The sequence below is a fragment of the Pinus tabuliformis genome, chromosome 2_1, assembly GCF_031772625.1.
Source record: "Pinus tabuliformis cultivar Carrire ecotype Pingquan chromosome 2_1, CPIR1, whole genome shotgun sequence".
NCBI classification, from domain to species: domain Eukaryota; kingdom Viridiplantae; phylum Streptophyta; class Pinopsida; order Pinales; family Pinaceae; genus Pinus; species Pinus tabuliformis.
This window is the reverse complement of record NC_142299.1, coordinates 814244225-814265593: the sequence shown is the minus strand read 5'-3', so window position 1 is coordinate 814265593 and position 21369 is coordinate 814244225. Positions and strand designations below refer to the sequence as shown.

General features: G+C 38.3%; 1 protein-coding gene across 1 annotated transcript; it reads right to left on the bottom strand.

Moving 5' to 3' along the window:
• Positions 1-975: 975 nt before the first annotated feature.
• Positions 976-3114, bottom strand: LOC149203099 (protein TIFY 9-like). Its single transcript, XM_089400111.1, has 6 exons — positions 2722-3114; positions 2320-2566; positions 2109-2205; positions 1834-1990; positions 1651-1708; positions 976-1521 (listed from the first exon to the last, which is right to left on the bottom strand). Exons 1-6 carry the CDS (start codon positions 2849-2851, stop codon positions 1404-1406), a joined length of 807 nt encoding a protein of 268 aa, XP_089256237.1. The 5' UTR covers positions 2852-3114; the 3' UTR covers positions 976-1403.
• Positions 3115-21369: the final 18255 nt, after the last annotated feature.

The window sequence follows — 21369 nt, the reverse complement described above, 5'->3', positions numbered from 1 at the left end:
CAAGTAAATCTTTATTATATTAACAAACCTATAACCAATCTAACTTATTTAAAGTGAGCAAATTTCATTAATTTCTCCACAAACAACATTATACAATCAAGTTATCTTATTATCCTAACCAAATTAATAATAAAATCAATAGTTCCCACTTCCATTTTTTATTCTAAAAATTATGATCATAACAAATTTAAATTTTTTTATACTTAATCTTTATTGTTTAAAAATTTTGTACACTTAAATATATAAAAACTCACATTAAATTTCTTTTTATCATCATACAATTCTAACTTAATAAAAATAAAAGAAATGAAATCTAAGTTTTATACATAAACATGTTATTATCTTTCCATTTATAATATAAAATTTTATATTTTATTATTGCTATATGAAGACCATCAACATAGTGTGTAATTTTCTTTACAATAAGTCATATATATATATATATATATATATATATAGAGTTGAGTTTTAATATAGGGTAAATTAAGTTGTTTTTAAGTGTGATTTATTGAAAAGTTTTTCCATTTATAGTTTGTTTAGAATTTTACAGCAATTCATTGAAAACATAAATTTGATCGATGAATTTTGTACAATCAAAATGTCTCTAGATATTTTTATATAATTGAAACCATATATATAATCAAAAGAACCAGTTGAAACAACACAAATAAAAATTTTACCACAAATTTTTTAATCCAATTTAAACCAAAATTCTATTAAAAATTCCCAAAAAAAACAATACTTAACAATAACTCCATTATAAAAAAACTTAAAAACAACTCCATTATAAAACAATTGAAAAGATAACCTGAATTGTAGTTAATGACAAGTATAACAAAATCAATATAAATGACAACGAATTTCGTTACACAGATTTCCACGGCATTTAGATACTTATAAAAGAACTAAATAGTGGTGAACTTTATAAAATTTCCAAACGCACATAAGGTACTTTACCAATGCTCTACATTTCTCGTCACATAAAAACCACCCCCAAATCAGGAGATATCTTTTTATTTTGTATAAAATTTTGGTATCTCTACTAAAAATGAAAGAATGGAAAATATCTAATTAATGATTAAGGTTACAATCCAATCTAACCATAGAGATATGGGTCCACTGTAAAGGTGCATGTAAAATTGGGATATTTGCGGTGCAGACTAAATGGTGCCAAGTCAAGAAATTGCTCAGCAGCTTCAGATTACCAACCCCAACTCTGTGAAAATGGAGGCAAAACTGCCTCGCAAGCTGTGCTTACTTCTGCTGCCCACAAGCTTCGCTTGAGCTCGAAAGAAAACGCGTTCGTTCGTTCGCTCAGTTTAAAGTCAAGGAAAAGGAAATATGGTTCCAAGATAAGAAATGTCCCGTGATGCCATTAATAGTTAATACCAGACACCGACATTTCAAAATCCCTGGGAGGGACAAGCCAACGAGAGGATGATCTCGTCGTCTGAATCTTTCTCTGCTTTTGAAGTCAATGTCCCTCGCTTCATCGTGGTGTAAGGAGCCACTCTGTTCATTCTGTACCAAAAAAAAATCATCCGATTAATTTGCCTACTCAGTCATCTAAATTTACACCGAAAATAATTATCAGTAAATGATTTAAATATTGCAATAACTATTCAATCTTCTGATCTAGAGTTTCTTTACCTCTCCTTTCGTTTTTGGAGCAAGTGTTGCACAGATAATTTGGGGACAATTTCCAGACCTGCGCGCGAAAAAAGTTAAAAACACAATTTTCAATCTTGAAAACCTTTTAATAACTTTTCAGATTCTGTCGAATAGTATGAACCACATTTGTCAATATAAAATATTTTACGATCCGCGTCTTACCAACGGGAAGTCTTTCAGACTGATCTTTATTGTCAGCGTTCGATGCAGGGTTATGATGCGGCGGTTTCAATATCTGTTGGATTTTGCTGATATTAATCTGAGGTGTTCTTGCCTTGCTCGAGCTTATAGAGCCGGCCAGCCTAATAATGGCTTCAGCCTGTCACGAAAATGACGAGATAAGCCTGCGATTAAACTAAAGAACGCCAAGATGACTAAAGATGCAAACGTTTCCTCAAAAATATATACGAAATTTGTTGCTCAGATCAAAATAATACCTTCTCGGCCGGCACATTGTAAAAATTCACCATTCCGTTATAAAAAATAACAAATTGACCCGTGGACTGCTGCTGGGGGCTTTTTGCTGGAACTGATCTGCTGCAAATAGTGCAAGAAGACATAAAGCTAGCCTTATACAACATTTAAATTCGCTAAGCTATCAAGAATTTGCAGATATATCAAATTACAAATGTCTGGACATGAAAATACCTGGAAACCGGATCAGTTTGGCTGATTGCAAAAGGCACGGTGATATTTCTTTCTTTAACTAGAGTGTTTGAACCGAAATCGGTGCTTACGGGAAATAATTCCATCATTTCGGCGTGACTGGATGCCTCAGAGCGTCCATTAAAGCCCTTGGCCTGATGATTAACATCGCCATGCTTGTCCTCTGGAAGTCCGATCGACGAAAGCACCTTTTGCATCATCTCCGGTTTTATCCGCGACAGAGTTTGCACTGTTGCAATCATAAAAAATACATACAAAATCAGCCAAAACATTCTGCCAAAACAAGAACAGAAGACAAATTTAAGGAAAGACTGCATATTACACAAGCCGATCTGAAAATAAAATTGCGAGACAAATTCAAGGCGTTTGTAAAAGAAACAATACATTTTGGTTTGGCTAGCTGTTTTCCAGGGCCGAATTCCAAATTAGTACTGCCATTTACGCCTGTTCCATTTGTTTTAGAGGCGTTCTGAATGCGCAGAAAATCGAAAGCTACAGATGCACTTGGCGACATAGCTGGCAAACTGAATTGCTGCGATAAATCACCAAAATTTCCACTGCAGCCGATCTTATTTTAAGCTATGATATTCCTGGGATCAATCAAAGCGCCGAATAAATGTAGATTATTTTGCGGTTCATAAGATGATCAAATAATAGGAAGGCAGGGCCGGAAATCGCAAAAAGGCGAGTAGAAGGCGCTGCCTTGCAAACTACAGGTGTATATTTCGCATGTGCTGATCACTAATAGCAAAGTAAATAGAGGGGCATTAATTGTTCTAAAAGTAAAATCCACGTTAATGTTGTGGAGTCTGGTCAAATAAAGCCACAGCTTATGGCAGACGAACAGAAAATTGTATGTAAGTTGGACGAACGGTTTCATCGGTGTGCTAAATGTGCACATGGAGGGGTTATTCCTTGCTATTAACTTTAATGGAAAAAAAGGTATGAGTCGGTCGTGACGCAAAATGAAGTGTAGCCCACTGGCGGTGATTGGAAAAGGACGATTCTACTAGTATATCCGTGGAAAAGAATGAGCATGTGCTCCATTTTGTGTTGGAGCAAGCGAGACTTTGTAGCTACCTTACCATACATTAATAACTTCTGCCAATTTTCCGCGCATGTGACATGTTAATCAGCTCAGAAACAGAGTCCATTCTTGCTTGCATAACCTGAGATCCGGTATGGTTGGCTTGGTAAGACAGTAATGGGAATCAGGTTTGGAATTTCATTAAATACGATGGTTTCGAAAATTTCGTCGTTTAAGTGGAATATCGAATTTTGAACCATATTTAATGGATAAGTTATCCGTCATTTTTACTATTTTAACAACATTTACTTTTAACAAAGAAAAATGTTGACCAGCCTAAAAATGCTTTCAGGCATATGTTCGTCAAATTCCATTTGTGTGAAGAAAGCTTTTCTAAAATCTTATATTTATTTATTTTCTTTTATACTTTATATATATATATATATATCAAATTTAATGTATTATTTAATCAACACTTAACTAGTAATTGCTTAAAAGTGTAAAGATACATCCATAATATTGAAAACTTTGTATAATCAAGTAAACTATATATATATAGAGGTGTTAAGTAGTGTGTATTGCAAGTTGTATTAGTAAAACTCATATGCTTTGAGATAATAATTGTATTTATATTTGTGTTGTGGTGAACCAGGATCGAACATTAGTGGGGAGTGAACTCACACTAATAAGCTCTAAGAGTAAAAGGTTTATGATGGATTTTTACAAATATATTTATTTTTTTAATAGATATATTGAAAAATCTCTGCCATATACTAAAATCTATTGGGATAAGAGATTATGTTGTAAATTTACATGAGGCAAAACATACATAATTTGAAAATTTTAAACAATTCATTTGCTTCGGCATGATTAAACTTGTCAGTTTCTAAGTGCTTGATATCGTCATGTAATTCAATTCTAAGTTTGTAACGATAGTCGCATTATGAGAAGTAGTGGTCACATTTTATACTATGTCACATATTATTAGAATGGTGCATGATTTTTATCATGCATTGCTTGACACTGAAAATCAACGAATATGCAAGAAAACGGAAATCATCCATTTGAATAGCATTTATAGTTGCATGAATAGAAACCCTTGTTGTTTTCTCAAAGATTTGTGTGCAAGTACTATTGTAAATCGTCTTCTATGGTTGGGCATGTTTAGAAGCACCATTATAGTTCCTACTCAATGATGGAGAAGAATAATTGAATCCAATTATACTCCTAAATTATTAGACCTCAAACCCTAAATTTGGTTGGAAAGGGATTTCTTCCATTCTCACTTGATTCATCACATTAATTGTGTATGTTGTTTCATGAATTCCTTTACATTTATTTAAATTGTAATTATTATCACATCATTATTTAAGGATCATTTATACAATATTAATTCATCATAGTTATTTTTGTAGGTGCCCCAAGTGCCTACCTCCTCTCCCCTTTTAAAGGCTCGATCGTCTCTCTAGAGGCCTTATTTTATTATTTTCCCTCGAAAAATGAAGGTAAATACCATGGGCCAATAACATGGGAAAACACCACGGTAAATATCGTAGCAAGGTTTCGTCTACTTTGACCATATCAAGAAAAGGGAATATTACAAATCCTCCAGCCCAAAGATTTCTTTCCCTCCAGCAATCCACTTCTATCCATAGCAGAAGCATTTGTACATTGATATCGAGATCCCATACAACCCAATGTGCAATTCAATGCCTTGATGCTAAATGATCTTGAATGGATCCTTCGATACCTGGATCCCAAAAAATCCTTCGAGCAATCCCTCCCTTGATAGATTCACCTAGGTCCCAATGCCATCTAAGTCTTAGGACCTGTGGGTTATGATACCATGTCAACCCTCCATCACTGCCTTTGCTTAAGGGCCCAATCTGCAATATGCCCTTGGCTAAGGGTATTCTCCTAGGAATCATCCCATCAATAGAGTTCCAAATCTTAATCTCTCACTAATCCATGCCATGGGAAGGATGAATACCTGCACATGGAACAAATCATTGGAAAGGACATTGTGTGTAGAATACAAAATGGTGGTGCTCTAAAGAGGCAAATTTTTACACCCAAAAAAATTGTTTGATGCCTCAAAAAGCTCCCACAAGGTTTCAAACCCTATTTTACCGAACTAGGTCCCATTGGTAAAAATGTTCCTATGATCTAATTGCTCCACTTATTTCCACTCTGAAAGCATTTAGATGGATGAAAAATAATATAATGATCCAATATAGATCACACCTCCCCATTTTGAGAGACTTTTGGTCCCAAAAAGATTCTACTGAATTAGGTGAGGAAATTTTTCCTCCACCTTCTCTCAGGTGTACCATTCAACTTTGCCTAGAAGTTGTCCTTTCAACCAAATTTTCCAAAGGTCATGATGCCCTTGTCTTGTAGTTCTGGACCTCTTTTGTAAAAATATATCTTATTTAAACTCTTCCTGAGCATCTTGTGCGAAATCCTCCACAAAAGGTAGGACCTACTCCTCTTCCTGATCTAGCTTGCAAGGCTCATAGAGTTTCATATTCTCTGCATTCACAACTGAGTAAATGCACATATTTGGTTCTAAACTGAATCAATAGGAATTTTCATCCACCTTTTCTAGTATCTCGAAGGGACCATACCATAGAGCCTTGATTCTCTTATCAGGCCCCTATAGCGTCTCCTTATTCAATTGTAGCCATACTCTCTCTCCCACCTTGATTGATTTCTCTGTTTTATGTCGATGATGCGTAGCCCTTTTTTTCTCTAGTCACTAGAGGAAATTTTAGTCTAAAAGTGACCTCCTATGGAAACTAATAAAATAATAGTTATAAATTTTGGATGGAAAAGAAGAAAACTATGTTTTTCAATTGTATTTTTGCCTTATCTCCTTATAGGTTTACATAAATTTCAAGCGCAGACACTCGTTGGGTGCAGAAGGAATTCCACATCCAACAAGTACCCATTATGCATACTTTTGAGAAGACCCTCATTATTAAAAATTGAAGATACATTAAAACAATGTGTTCAACATACGTTTTTAAGTATCTTCATCTTTTACCAGTGTGGGTCTTCTAAAAAATATGCATAATGGATACTTGTTGGATGTGGCATTTCATTCTACAACCAATGAGTTTTTATTCTTGAAATTTGAGTAAACCTATAACGAGATAAGCCAAAAATACAATTAAAAAAATAGTTTTCTTCTTGTCCCTCCAAAATATTTACATGTACCTTTTTTTAAATTTAAAGGATTTTGATTTGTTTACATATTATGACACGGAAATTACATGAAAATTTCATGGGCACTTTTAGGCTAATATTTCCTTTAATGGACTTCATTAGTGTATCTTATACCCGTATATGGATCTGGCTAATATTATTCATAATTTTTTTAGCCTTCAATGCGTCTATTGTAAGATCTTCCCTCACTCCTCCTTGTTGCTCATATGAAATGTCAAAAGGTGAAGATGGAAAATATTCAAAACAAGTTTTATATGGGGACTTTTTAGTAGAAGTGTGGACTAATATGTTGTAAGAATGTTGCATAAATACCAAATTTTCATCCTAGGTCTTTGGATGGTTTTGGTTGTATCCCCTTCAAAGTTACACCGAAGTCCCAGTGACTACTTCTATCTACCTATCTATTTGTGGATGGAATGTTGTAGATGTCTTCAATTTTGTGCCCATATGCTCCCACATTGTAGTCTAAAATGGACTGAGAAATCTTGTGTCCCGATATGAAATGATGCTCCTTTATATACCAAATTGCATCTAGACTAGTCCAAAGAACAAGTTTGTTGCTTCTTACCCATTGATGGTTTTTTTATAGTGCATCAAAATACACATCTTGTTGAACCGCTCAACTACCACAAACAGGTAGTTAGGTCCCTTCCTAGTTATTGGTAAACCTCCCATAAATTCCATGGAAATGTTCTCTCAAGGATGGGTGGGTACATGTACTAGATGATATAGACCCTGTTTCCTATTTATATGCTCACTAATACAATAAAGTATGCAACCCCTTATGAACCTTTCTACCTAATATTGCATCTTGGGCCAATACACATACATCTCTAAGTTAACCATGGTCTTCCCTACACCAAAGTTCCCTACAACCTTGGAGGTGTGAGTCTCTCCAATTAAATGTAATCGCTCACCTTTAGGAACACTTAGCTTATCTAGCCTATAGAGTAACCCATATTGGAGATGGTAGTTAATGGTGTTGTCGTCATCATGTACATGACTCCGATTCTACAATTGTTGAAGCACCTCTTTGAAGTCCTCATCCTCTAAATATTACTCTTTGTATGTATCATGGGTGAATGGCTCCATGCAAATAAATGTCCCAAAATATATGATATTGGATGTGGTTTGTGCTTCCCTTCTTGTACTTGATCACCAAATGAAACTATTATAGAAACCCCATCCACTTGTAATGCTTGGTCGGTTGTAGCTTACTCTAGGCCCGCATGTATTATAGCAGTTGGTGATCTATGTCGATTACCATCTCCTTTCCTACCAAATAGTGCTTCCACTTCTTCAAAAACTTACACCATGGCATAAAGATCCTTGTTGTAGGTAGGTTAGTTAAGAACTACCCCATCAAATAATTTAGAACAGTAGCATACAATCCTTCCTTCCCGCATCAAGACCACTCCCATAGCATACCCACTTACCTCTATCTCCAATTTAAAGGGCTACTGCAAGTTTGGTAATCTTAGAACTAGTTCTTGAATGATCTTCTTCTTTGCCTCCTCAAAGGCCTTCTACTAACCCTTTCCCCACTAGAAACTCTTTCCACTTGTTGTTATGGCATGGAGTGGCACTGCTACCACTTAAAATGAGTCCATGAATTTCCTCATGTACTATGTTTCGCCAATGAAACACCTGACCTCAAAAACATTATTAGGCACCAACCATTTCATGATGGCCTCCATCTTGGTAAGATCTATCTTCATCTCTTCTCCACCTATCACATACCCCAGATACACCAAATATTGTTGTGTAAATTCACACTTCTTGGGATTTTCTAGTAGTTGGTGCTTCTCTAATGTCTCTATCACTATGTCAAATGTGATATGTGCTCTACCTAGGTAGCACTGTATACTTGTATATCATCCAAATAAACAATAAAAAATGAATCTATAGAAGGGCATAATACATCATTCATTAATCCCATAAAATTAGTTGGTGCATTTCATAGGCCAAATGTCATGATTAGCTACTCATACAAATCATTATTGGTTTTGAAGGTGGTCTTCTATGTATCTACTTCTTTGACTCGAACTTGGTGATATACATACTTTAATCCAACTTGGTGAAGTATTTTTCTTGTTGTAATTGATACAGTATATCATCTATCTTAGCCAAGGGGCACCTATTCTTGAGCATGATCTTCTTGAATGCCCTATAATCTATACACATCTTCCAAGTCCCATCCTTCTTTGGCACAATGACACCCTATTCTTGTAGTTGTTGCAATTGTTTCTTCACCTCACTTGCTTATATAAAGACTTCCTATACAACCCAATGTTTGGAAATGGGGATTCTAGCAATGAATGGATCTCGTTCTTCACTTTCCTCTTATGTGGTAACTCTTTAGGCTCTCGGAACACATCCATGTATCCATGTAGCAACTCTTCTAGGTGTTGATTCTATTTCTTAATACAGACAATCTTCTCATCTACATTCAATCTTCTTTCATTTTGGTTTCTTGAATCAGTGGCCATGAGATTCTTCTTCTTATTGTACTTATTTTTTTCTTTGGTTTAGTCTCTATATGCAACTTCCAACACTTCTCCTATGTATGGCCATCAATGTTACTGTGGTTGTTGGGATCTTTGGACAAATGTGTCGTGGATACAATATTTTTATTTCAATTTTTCTTCTTTTATTCCCCTCCTTAGAAGCATATTTCTACTCCATCTACTTCTATCCACTTAATTTCACTTTCATTATGCCTATGTTCTCTAGGTATTATGCATACACATAAACCTCGGCCACTGATCTAGCCTTGAAAAACATAATGATATTTTTTATATGGTTGTGCAGGCCCCCAAATACTTGAAGTATATTTTGGTTCTTTAGAGAGATACCCAACATTATGGTCATCTTTCTGAACTCTGTGGTGTACTCTTGCACACTTTTCCCCTGCTTTTGCATGAAGTAGTGTCATCATATCCATTACTCTTCTACATACCCAATAGGGTAAATCTCTGAATTTATGGAGGTTTTGAGGTCTTACCGCTTAGCCACTAGAGGTTATCCCTCCAACCTAAAGGTCCTTGTGTGGATTTCCCACAAAGTTAGGGCATGGCCTTCTAATTTCAACAATGCAAATAAAATATTATGGTCTTCCTCAATTTTATGGACACTAAAATACACTTCCAGTTTCTATAATTAGTGATTTAGATTCAGAGCATCAATCTCACCTTAGTATGGCTTGATATCAACTTTAACATCCATTTTGAATAGGTATTTTAACTCATTCATGACACTCAAACTCATTTGATATTTTCTAGGTCCTTTCTTCGACTGGTTCAACTTTTCTTCCTGATCTCCTGATCTCCTCTATGATGATTTCGAGTAGGATATTCAATAATGAAAATGATTTCCCAATAATAGAAACTCTCATTCAAAGCGTCCTGTAATATTTAACCAATTTTGTGCTTCGATGTAATTTCCCAAAGCATGTGCTATAGCTTGTTCCCAATATTCAACGACTTGATCGAACCAGGCCTCCGCAGTTTCAGGATCTCCTTGTCGAATGACCTCTGCATTGGAACCCCAATCTTCTCTAAATATCCCAATCTTTTTTCTCAGAACTATCATGCAGAGATTTACATTACAATTTATATCTGTGACTTGTTGTTCTATTTGCAAAAATCTTTCCTCTGTGGGATATGAGGGCTATTCACAAATTCATTAGCCATTATTAAGGTTTTATGACTTTTTTCCCAACCGATCTAGATCCCTTACAAATCTCCACAATATTCCCAAAACCTAATCTCATACTAATGCGATCCATAAACTATCATTGATATTCCACTGGATAATTCTTCATAACAATTCTAAAAAAAATTATACTTAAAATATGAAATTCTATACCATTATAGTATTATTTATCTTTAGATTGATAAATATCTAGATTAATGTTATTAAGGTATTCCTGCGAATTAACATTATGTAGAAAATAGAGAACAATGAAATAAAAGCTCGGGAATGCATTTGCCAAAAGGTATGAATTGGAAACCCTTTTGGGAGAAAACCCTAGCTAGAAGGTGAGGTTGCTTTTCTCTCTTTTTTCAGTAGAAATGTCTATGAGAAAAAATAAGTAAAGCCTATGGCCTATGGGCTACTATAGTGCACAAATACTCTTTGTATGCTCTATCTCTTATCCCTCTTGGTTCATTTTTTTAAGCTATGGAACAAATGCACTCAAAAGAGTGGAACACCATTTCCTATTAGTGGCCTAGTTATAACATAACCTAATAGCCTACTAGTGGTTAGGTTTGACTACCTCAACTCTTAGCCAAAGTTACAACATAGACTCTTCTAGAGTATTATTCATCATAATCATGTGGCTAACCCATTTTTCATGAATAATCAGGGATGACATGATATCCTCTCGAATTATGGTGGTGAAAATAGAAAGGCCAACTTCTCAGTGGCATAACTTTCACATATGGACTTTGTTTGATGTAATTCTTACATTTTTGGAAAGGTATTCATTTGTAGGATAGGAATAATGGCACGATGCTAAAGAGATGAAGTTTAACCCTAATTTGATGCATCAAAATTCTCTTGGAAGGTTACAAACCTCGTTTCTCCAAACTGGATCCCACTTATAAAAATGGTCCTATGAGATTATTCCTCCACCTTTTTCCACTCTCAAAGCATCGAGATGGATGACAAATAATATAATCATACGATCCAGATCAATTTTAATTATTATGCAAGGAATATTCTAGTAATGCTTTAGATAAAATTTTAGCACTGCAGTAGTGAGTATTTCAACAATTTTACATAGAATAACTCAGCAGAGAGTAATGGAAAAGAATAACCTATTGTTGGTTTCCAATGTCCAAAAATTGTAAACTATAAATTGTTTATGGTTTACTTATGCTTATTTTACTAAGAAATATAGTGGAGAAAAGTATGTGAATGTAGTTTTAAATTAATTTTATGCACCTAAAATTTCTTTAACATTAAACTAATATTGAAGACCCTTATATAAAGAGCAGAATATCTATAATGTAATGTCTATTCCTAAATAATACATTTATTGTCCTTTAATGTGTGATTTGTTTCTTTGAGAAGGTTTTACTTAGGATATTTTGTTGTGGATGGTTTGTTTCTCATTTGATGTGTTCGTAACTATTTTAATTTGAATTTTGTGCACATTCTTCTCTCATGGATTAGTGTAGGAGGTGTTTTACATTACTTATCTTTATTCCAACCTTGTTTTAATTTGTGATGAATTTTTTTATCATATCAAGATTCAAGTGGATTATGACCAAACCTCAACACTAAAATGTAATATAAAGAAGACAATAATTATTAAGTAAACTGGAAAGTCACTATACTCATACCATGAGTAGAATGAAAATATCACATAATAATCTAATATAAATATAAACAAAATTAATATATTTGTTAAGTAAAATGGAAAATTATTACACTCATGCACTAATCATACTAGACATATAAGATAGCTTTTTAATATGAAAACCTATTGCCTAATTACAAAATCTTATCCCACTACATCATTTCTGTAACACCTTCCTCCTACATCTACCCAAGAAACTGACCAACCAGGTTAAACATGCGACGAGAGGCCACTATGATATGATTAAACCTCATAAGTCATGTTAAGGAAGTGGAACTAACGAAAAAACACCATACAGACATTCAACATCAGCTACAAGACCCTCATGATCCAATCCAATACTTTAGACAACGTGCCCTTGGGTCCCACTAAACTTTTAGACAAATTAAGCCTCAGTCGCTCTCATGCTATAGGCATGATAATGTCTAGAAACCTAAAGTCACTCTCACAGGCTTGCCTGCCTGATCCAAAATGGATTTTGGATAGACCCCTAAGTCTAAGTGTTCCTCACTGAGGAAAATGAAAGTCCAAGGAAGTGTTATAGCTCCAAATCTCACTTTTATGGTTTGTGATGCTGTACTCATGGCCTAGGGCAACCCCTCCTTCTAGACCTGGTCCTAAAATTTAAAAAACAGTGTTTTATCCCTTATACGCGACATTACCCTGAGTTAAACACGTGTATACGCGGGTCTGTGTATATCCAACCCGCGTGTATGTATTAAAACACTTAAAAAAATATAAAATTCCTTCTTTTCGGGTGGAGATCGCGGGTTTTACCTGCTGATCACCTGTTAGTGCCCGTGGCCCAACTGTTCCCAACCAACTCCTAACTAAAAAACTACTTTGGAGATGGTATAAAAAGACCTCAAAGGGAAGGCCTAAGGGAGAGAATAGAGAGAAAGGTTATTATGCTGAGATTTTTCCCTTGACCAGGTCTGAAGTCCCTTGTGACTTCTGCACTTCCCCCATTTTATACAGGAAACCTTTGTTTCCTTGTGTGTTGATGTTCATCCACCATTTATGACATCATGGAGAGAGTCATGGAAGGAGTTTTGTTAGAGGCTTGAGGCTGGAACAGATCCGGAAGGAAGCTTTGCTTCGAGCCTGCTGAAGGTGACTCAGGTGAACATATTCCTTTTTATGTACTTTATTTGTCTATAATAAAAGAAACACATGTCTTGGTTCCCGAAATGAATCTTCTTTATGTTGATGATATTCATGTTTTGAATTCATGTGTAAATGGTTGTTTAGATTTCATAACTAACTACCTTTCTTTATAACATGAAGATGGTTTCTTTATAAGTTTTTGTCCATGTACTGTTGTGTTCTTTGAATTGTTTGTTTTGCAGGACAAAAGAGAAGAAGGGAACTCCAAGAAGGGTTTGGACCCTAAAGGCCTTCTCAAACGTAGGACCGAAGGTACGTACCCTTATCATAGAACTTGCTTATAATAGCATAATGGTTGTATGAATGCATGTTTCTTTGAATAGACAACTTTCAGTCTGCTAGGGTTTCACTCAAAAAGCCCTAGGGGAGTAATTCCCTCTACTAGAATTGGCGACTCCACTAGGGACAACACTCTTGTTGTTCCTAGTTTGGGTGTTTTTCAAGCCAATCAGGGCTCAGCTGCCTTGTCTGCTTGCTGTTACTGTCTGGTCTGTTCTTGAACTTTAAGCTTTGCCAGTTTCTTCAGTTTGTCTTTTTATTTTTCTTGAAGATTTTCATATACGCTGTTTTTCTTAGATACATAAGCGTATATACGCTTGCTTCTTTGAGTGAACCCGCGTATACGCAGGTTTCCTCAAACACAGTCGCGTATACACGCAATCTGTACTACAGTACAATCATGTATATATTCCAATTTTCAAGATTTGTAAATCTTTTTGGCCTCTGAAGGTTTATCTTGTGGTTTGAGTCAGTTTGAAATAGTCATTTTCCGGTATCAGTTATTTGTTTTACAGCGAGCATCTCGTTCTGAATTCTCTCTAATTATAAGGAGTATTGGTCTTGTTTTGTTGATTGCAAGCGTCATCGTTTTTTGCTAAAGCACGCAAGATTTCTGGCTAGGAATCTTGGCTGCTCTGTTCATCAGGGTAGGAAGATTGAATTCAATCTTTGTGTTAATCTTGCTTTTGGTGACTTTTTCTTTGCTTGACAAAATCGCTTTTTGTGACCATCTACTTCTTTGTTTCATGAAAGTTGTTGTTTGACACTTTCTTGGAATTTGTCTTTTTGATCTTTTTGGTTTTCATTGCCAAGCCTTTCATTGTTGTTTTTTATTGTTAAGAGCGATTTCAAACACATTTATTTTTGTTGAGTTTTCATCCATTAAGTGGTGTTGGTTCGCAAAAGTGTTTAATTGCCTATTCTTCAATCACAAGTTTCAGTGTTATTGAGAGCATTTTTTGAAAAGACTTTTTTGTTTGTTGCTTTGAAGAAAATCTTTTGAAAATCTTAGTTTTGCTTTCTTGAACTTGCTTTTCATTTGGTTTCCTTTTAGAGAAGTGAAAGTGTTGTATGTTTGTCTTAAAATTTGTTTTTAGTGTTTAGACGAAATGAATGGAAACATCTCATATTCCATCTAGGCATCTTAAGTGGCAAGATAAAGTTTGATAAGCAAGCAACTTTCATTTTTGTTTTTAGAGTAGTTTTGAATCTTGCATCCACATATAGTTGTTGCATTAGGATAGATTTGCATCCCCTTTTAGGCATACATAGCTTTGTTAGCTTTTGTGAGTGTGAACTGTGCATTAATGAAAAGAAAAAGGAAAATTTGTTTTATTAGAAGTACCTCTGAACCCTATAGAAATTTCTCTTCATCGAAAAACGAAAAAGTGCATGTGCATGTAGTTAAGTTTTTATTAATTTCTTTTGCGTCAAAAAACACCACTAGTTTCACTTCCGTTACCTTGTGACTTAAAGAACAACCTAATAAAATCAAGCGCTACCTAAAATTCACTAGAACTTTTTGTTTTAGTCAGTTACACTAACAAGATTAGGATTTTAGGGCCTTGGATTAGGCAAGTGGAGAGTTAACTCTCCAAGGCCATATAAACGTCAAACGTAGGAGTCTGAATAACGAGAGAAAATCCAATAGTGTTAGGAAGACCAGGAAAGATCCGGATCTGGGTGTTAAGCACGGGGGTCTGTAAAGACAGGGAAGAGAGATACCCCCTCTCCTACTTGTCCGAACTTACCTCACGACTGTTCCGCCTGGCTTCTGCGACGAGTTGGTATCCATAGTTGCTTATCCTAGGGAAATACACAGGTGGCTGCGGAGGGGAATCTCGTGGCACCTGAGGTTGACGTTGCATCACTCTCGACAGTACTACTGGAGGGCACCCTTGCGAAGCTTGGGGGCTTGCACCGGCGCAGGCTGTTGTTAGGAGGTCAGCGTAACTTCCTCTGATACCTTCGCTGATAGGACTAGGCCCTCATCATCCCAGACTATCTTCGGAAGGCCCCTTATTTCACTTTCTCGTATTTTGGTGTTCGGTCTTAATCACCTGGAGCGGAAATACTTGGAAGTTGTTTGACTGGCTGTATCTTTAGAGACTTTATAGTGTGTGCTATGTGCTCCTAGTTGGCCTAGATTTCAATTTTTTGAGTCTTTAGTTAGATCATAACAAAAAATTCAAAGTGGCAGACCGATCTCCAAGACGGTCTCGAAGACTTCGTGGTCTCTCGCCACCAAGTTTAGAGCCTTCTCCTAGAAGGCGCAGAGGCAATACTACCGGTGGGTTCCGTCCCACCCCAGTTGACGCATCGGGGATTGATCCTCCTCTCGGGGGCATTAGCGGCCAAGCAAGGCCTGGCACTTCTGAGCAAGAGAGGGACACTCCAGTCCTTTCTCGAGTTCTCTTTCAAGGGGAGAATAACATAGAGGTAGAAGAAATTTCAGAGTCATTAGTGGCTCCAAATTCTCCACTACCATCTAGTCATCCAGACGTATTACAATACGTTGGGACTCTGATGCATAGACCGTCAAGTCCAGGTTACGCTACGCGCTTACCATCGATGACCACTACTGGAAGCATGGCTTCTACGAGTGCTACGACTATGCAAACCCCAACATCAGTGCAAGGGGGAGGAACCATTTCCATCCCCTCCGCTTCCTTGTTTGGATCTTTTGCTAGCACATCTTTAGTTGGGTCTACCTCCATTCCGTCCACAAGTGGAAATGCCCAAACCAATGCTTTTGGTATTGGATTCTTCCCTTTTGGCACCCAATCACAGGGTATTCCATCGGTTCCGTTTAGTGCCGCTACGTCCATGATGGGCGAATCGGCTTCATTGCAGGGTTTTCCTTTCGGAAGTGGTCATATACCACATTCCAACCCGACGGTAGGATCCATGCCTTTTTCTTCTGTAGGACAAAGTAGCAATCCTTTCCAAGGTTGGAATAACCCTGGGGTCAGTAGCGCAGGAACTGGGAATCCGTTTATCGGCCAACAAGGGAATAGGCCGTACTCCACGGTTAGCATGTTTCAAAGTATTCCTCCCCTTGCTTCGGCTTGGAATCTGTATCAGGGGTTATCAACTCCCTACAATCCTTTAGGAGGAAACTTTGCTGGTTATGGAGGTTATACAGCCGGAGTTGGTCAAACTCCGAATTTTGCTGGACCACAAGGCTTGCCTTTTGGTTCAGCTGGTTCTACTGGTTACTTCGGGCAGCCTGGTGCCTCCCAAATTCCAGGACAATCTTTTCAGAGCTTTGGGAGTTTTGCCCAGTCTGGGTGGAATCCCCAAGGTCCTCCTAGGCTTCCGTTTCTGGCAACGTTAAACTTGCTAGATCTCACTAAGTTAACAAATGACCCAATCAAGTACAATCCGGCCTGGCCTCCGGTCCCAACCAAACTCCCTTCGGACATTCCAAAATTCGAAGGGAAGAGTGGTGAAGACCCAGGCGACCATGTAACCACATTCCATTTGTGGTGCTCATCTAACTCCCTTACGATGACTCGATTAGGTTGAGACTCTTTCAGCGCACCTTGACTGGTAATGCGGCCAAATGGTATATAGAGTTGCCAGGGGGCAGCTTTACATCGTTCGCTGACTTAGCCAATATTTTCTTAAATCACTTCCAGTTGCCTGTCCGCTATGATGCCGGAACTGAACTTCTGGCCACCTTTCGTCAAGATAAGGCAACCCACATTTCTGCCCATATTCAGGAATGGAGACGGAGAAAGAGGCTCATTAAAGCCGAAATCCCTCCGGAGTACCGTCTCGAGTGGTTTTTGAAGTCTTTACAACCCGAGATCTCCAAAGATGTCTCCATGTCTGGGGTCTATTCTGAGGAGCAAGCCATTTTTAGGGCCCAGCAATTAGAATTGATCTACTCTCAGTCTGGGATCCTACAAAAGTACTTGCCAGATGCTCCTCGATCTAAGGTTGATGTAGCTAAGTCGAAGCCAGGTCCGCATGCGGATGGTATCGTCGGGTCAGTAGACACAACTACCGTGAACTTGTTGAATCAATTGCAGCAGTTGTCCTTGCAAACTGCTTCTAACAACCAAGTCACATCGTCTAATCCCCCCGCTTCCCAAACTTCTTCAATAAATGCCGTCCAATCTGATAATCCCAAAGGAAATCAAAATTCCAATGGGAAAAAGAAAGGACGAGGTAAGAAAAAGAACCAGGATGGGAAGCCCGATGCAAATAAATCCGGCAACAACACTGGTGGTGGTAGAAATGAGTCGAGAAAGAAAGTCAAGTTTCCATGCAAGTTGTGCAGTGGAGACCATCTAACTCATCTCTGCCCTAAGATTGAAGACGCTCAGCGCTTGTTAGGACAGCAAGGGACTTCTAGTTCTCAAGCTGTGTTAACCAACCCATTTCCTCAAGGGCAGCAACTTCTTGCTGGCGCGAGTTCGAACCCTGGAACCTCCGCTGGGGGTAACCAGGAAGGGGAAAAATCATCAAATGTTTTCATGATGGGTTCTAACGTCCATGTGGCTACTCGGTCACGTGATTATGGTGACGCCGAAACTTCCAAGGACAAGACTGTTCCCGGAAGTACTGACCTTCATATTGAGCGACCCCCTGTCGAGACTATACCACGGATACCGAAAGGTTCCGCTAAACGCGCGACGATTAATCCTAATGCTAGGGCCGCCCAGAATTACTCCATTGTGGAGGATCTGGCTCAGAGTCCGTGCGCCATGTCCTCTTTAGAGGTTCTCCAGTCGTGTCCAGCTCAGAGAAGCGCTTTACTCTCCACGATTGGAGCAGTCGATCCAGCTAACTCTTTAGTGCTCACTTTTGACATGTTAAATGTCAAAAAGCGACTCCCTCATCATATGACTTTTCAAATAAAGTCTACATACCGGAAAATCAATATTTTTTGCACCGTAGTAGATGAAGGAGCTTCCACATGCGTTATGTCGATGTCATGCTGGAAGGCTATTGGATCACCTTCGGCTGTTCCTTCACCCACCGTCTTGACTGCATTCGACGGTCATTCTCACAAGCCGCATGGGATTATCCCGGCCTTTCCTATATGTGTTGGGGGAAAGGTCGTCAATATTGAAGTAGAGGTCATAGACGCTAACCTAGACTATAATCTCCTATTAGGAAGGAACTGGGTATACGAGATGGATGCCGTTGTTTCGACTCTGTTTCGTGTTATTTTCTTTCCTCATGAGGGGAAAATCGTTAAGGTTGATCAATTGGACTATTGTCCAGTTGATCCTCAAGCAAGCTTTGACTCTACTGTCCCTTTAGTGGATAACCCTCGCCCGCCGACTGAGAATTTAGGAGTAGGGATGTATTCCTCATTGATGGGTACATTTGATCTTCCCTCTCCTTTCGCTAAAATTAATGCTATTTCATCATCTAAGGAGTCTCCTCGAGAAGAGTTCTTCCGAACTCCTTATTTTTCAGACCCTTGGACCTTGCCTTCACCTACGACCACATTAGTTGAAGGACAAGTAAATGGAATGGCATTCCCTATATCTGCAGCTGAGCTTAGATATCAGTCTATCGTAGACTCTGCAGACAACCATTCTACTCCTTTTTCCAAAGAGGAGTTAGATGGTCATGTGGCCCCAGCTTGGAGCCTTGATTCTACCTCTGCCTTGGACTGCTTAGATTCGGTTCTGCCTTCTGAAGAAGCAATCCTCGAAGTAATGATGGGTATAGATCGACCTTGGGAAGACTTACACCATCGTTCATACTTTCTTCCTCCATTACAAGAAGTAGAATCTAGATTCTCCGAGCTCTTCACTAGTGATGTTTGTACGATGTCAAACCCTTTGGCTCCAACACACGTTCGTGCCGAAGGTAATATGTCGGTAATTTCAAAAATGATACCTATAAACATCTCTAGGGACCCTAACGTCATCGAGAATATCTTCATCGGAATTGAGTGTTCCCCTGAAGAAATTCAAATTTACACCGACCTATTCAAGGAATATCGTGATGTATTTGCTTGGTCTTATGAGGAAATGCCTAGCATTGATCCTTCTATAGTTCAACATGAGATCAAGACGTACGAAAACGCAAAACCGGTTCGTCAAAGGCTTCGGCCGGTTAACCCTAGGAAAGCAGCGGCTATCAAAGCTGAGGTTGAGAAGCTACTAAGGGCGGGTTTTATATACCTTGTTCCTCTTACTGATTGGGTTTCTAATCCAGTCCCTATGGACAAAAAGCAAGGAACAATCCGAGTATGCATCGATTTTAGGGACCTAAACAAGGCTTGTCCGAAAGATAATTACCCCACGCCATTCATTGATCAGATTATCAACGAGTGTGCGGGTAATGAAATTTTTTCCTTCATGGATGGTTTTTCGGGTTATAATCAAATCTCTATCCGTCCTGAAGATCAACATAAGACAACTTTTATATGTCCCTGGGGTACCTTTGCATATAGAAAGATGCCTTTTGGTCTTAAAAATGCTGGAGCCACTTTTCAGCGGGCCATGTCATACGCTTTCCACGACATCAAACATGTCATCGAGGCATACTTGGATGATCTCGCTGCTCGTTCTCGAAAGAGAACTGATCATCCTAGTCATCTTCGATTGGTTTTTGAACGTTGTCGTTTTTATAAAATCCGGTTGAATCCCAACAAGTGTGTTTTCACGGTTACATCCGGTCGGTTGTTAGGGTTCATAGTGTCCAATGAAGGGATTCGGGTTGATCCCTTCAAGGTTGAGGCAATAGTTCAGTTGCCTCCCCCGTCCTCAATTCGTCAACTTCAAAGTCTTCAAGGGAAGGCTAATTTCTTAAGACGGTTTATAGCAAACTATGCCGAGATCACTAAAGGGTTCATGCGTTTGCTACGAAAAGGAGTTCCATTTGTGTGGGACGACTTTGCGCAGCGGTCGTTTGATGCTTTGAAAAAGGCATTAGTCTCTGCCCCGCTTTTGAGTCCACCGGATTATAGTAGAGACTTCCTTTTATATCTCGCTGCAGCAGAATCAACCATTGGTATGGTTCTAGTTCAGGAGGACGATGCTCTTGCCGAGCACGTGATTTATTATTTGAGCCGAGGCTTAATAGGTCCTGAACTCCGCTATTCTCCGGTTGAGAAGTTGGCCTTGGCAGCTGTCCACGCTGTCCAGAGGCTCCGTCATTATATCTTGCTACGCAAAACTTTTGTCTTAGCGGCGGTCAATCCATTTCAATTTGTCCTCAGTAGGCGAGTGATTGGGGGCAAATATAATAGATGGATAGTCATTTTACAAGAATTCGATCTCGAGTTCTTGTCTGCCAAGTCTAAGAAATCTATGGTTTTCGCGGAGCTAATTTCTGAGCTTCCTTGTGGAGAGGATACTGTTTATGAGGAAAGTTTTCCCGACGAACATTTATTCCTCATCTCTTCACTCGACCCTTGGTATGGAGATATCATTATTTATCTCCAGACTTCGAAGTTTCCCTCTACTTTCTCCAAGGATGAACGTCGCAAATTACGTCACCTGGCTAAAAACTATGTTATCATTGGTGACACATTATACCGTCGAGGGATTGATTCAATCCTTCGGCGCTGTTTAACCTTAGAGGAAGCAGAGTCTGTGCTCAATGACTGCCATAGTGGAGCTTGTGGTGGTCATCTATCAGGGCTTGCTACAGCCCAGCGCATCTTACGTGCCGGCTATTTTTGGCCTTCACTCTTTAAGGACTGTGTGGAAGCGGTAAAACGCTGTCACCCGTGTCAAATTTTTACTCGCAAGATGCGCCTGCATCCAACTCCCCTTTTTCCCGTTGTCACCGTCGGTCCCTTTACTAAGTGGGGTATTGATTTTACAACTTGTAATCCGCCTTCATCGGCGAATCACAAGTACATTATCATGGTTGTAGACTACTTTACGAAGTGGGCTGAAGCCATGCCTACTTATAAGAACGATAGTGACACGACGGCTTTGTTTCTTTTCAATCAGGTTATCTCAAGATTCGGTATCCCAAGAGA

What these genes read in the sequence shown, in the direction of transcription:
- LOC149203099 (XM_089400111.1), bottom strand. Translation starts at nt 2,851, where the DNA reads ATGTCGCCAAGTGCATCTGTAGCTTTCGATTTTCTGCGCATTCAGAAC. An exon ending in CAAACTGATCCGGTTTCCAG is followed by an intron (nt 2,206 to 2,319) that starts GTATTTTCATGT and finishes TATTTGCAGCAG; the next exon opens with ATCAGTTCCAGCAAAAAGCC. An exon ending in GTCTGAAAGACTTCCCGTTG is followed by an intron (nt 1,709 to 1,833) that starts GTAAGACGCGGA and finishes TTTCGCGCGCAG; the next exon opens with GTCTGGAAATTGTCCCCAAA.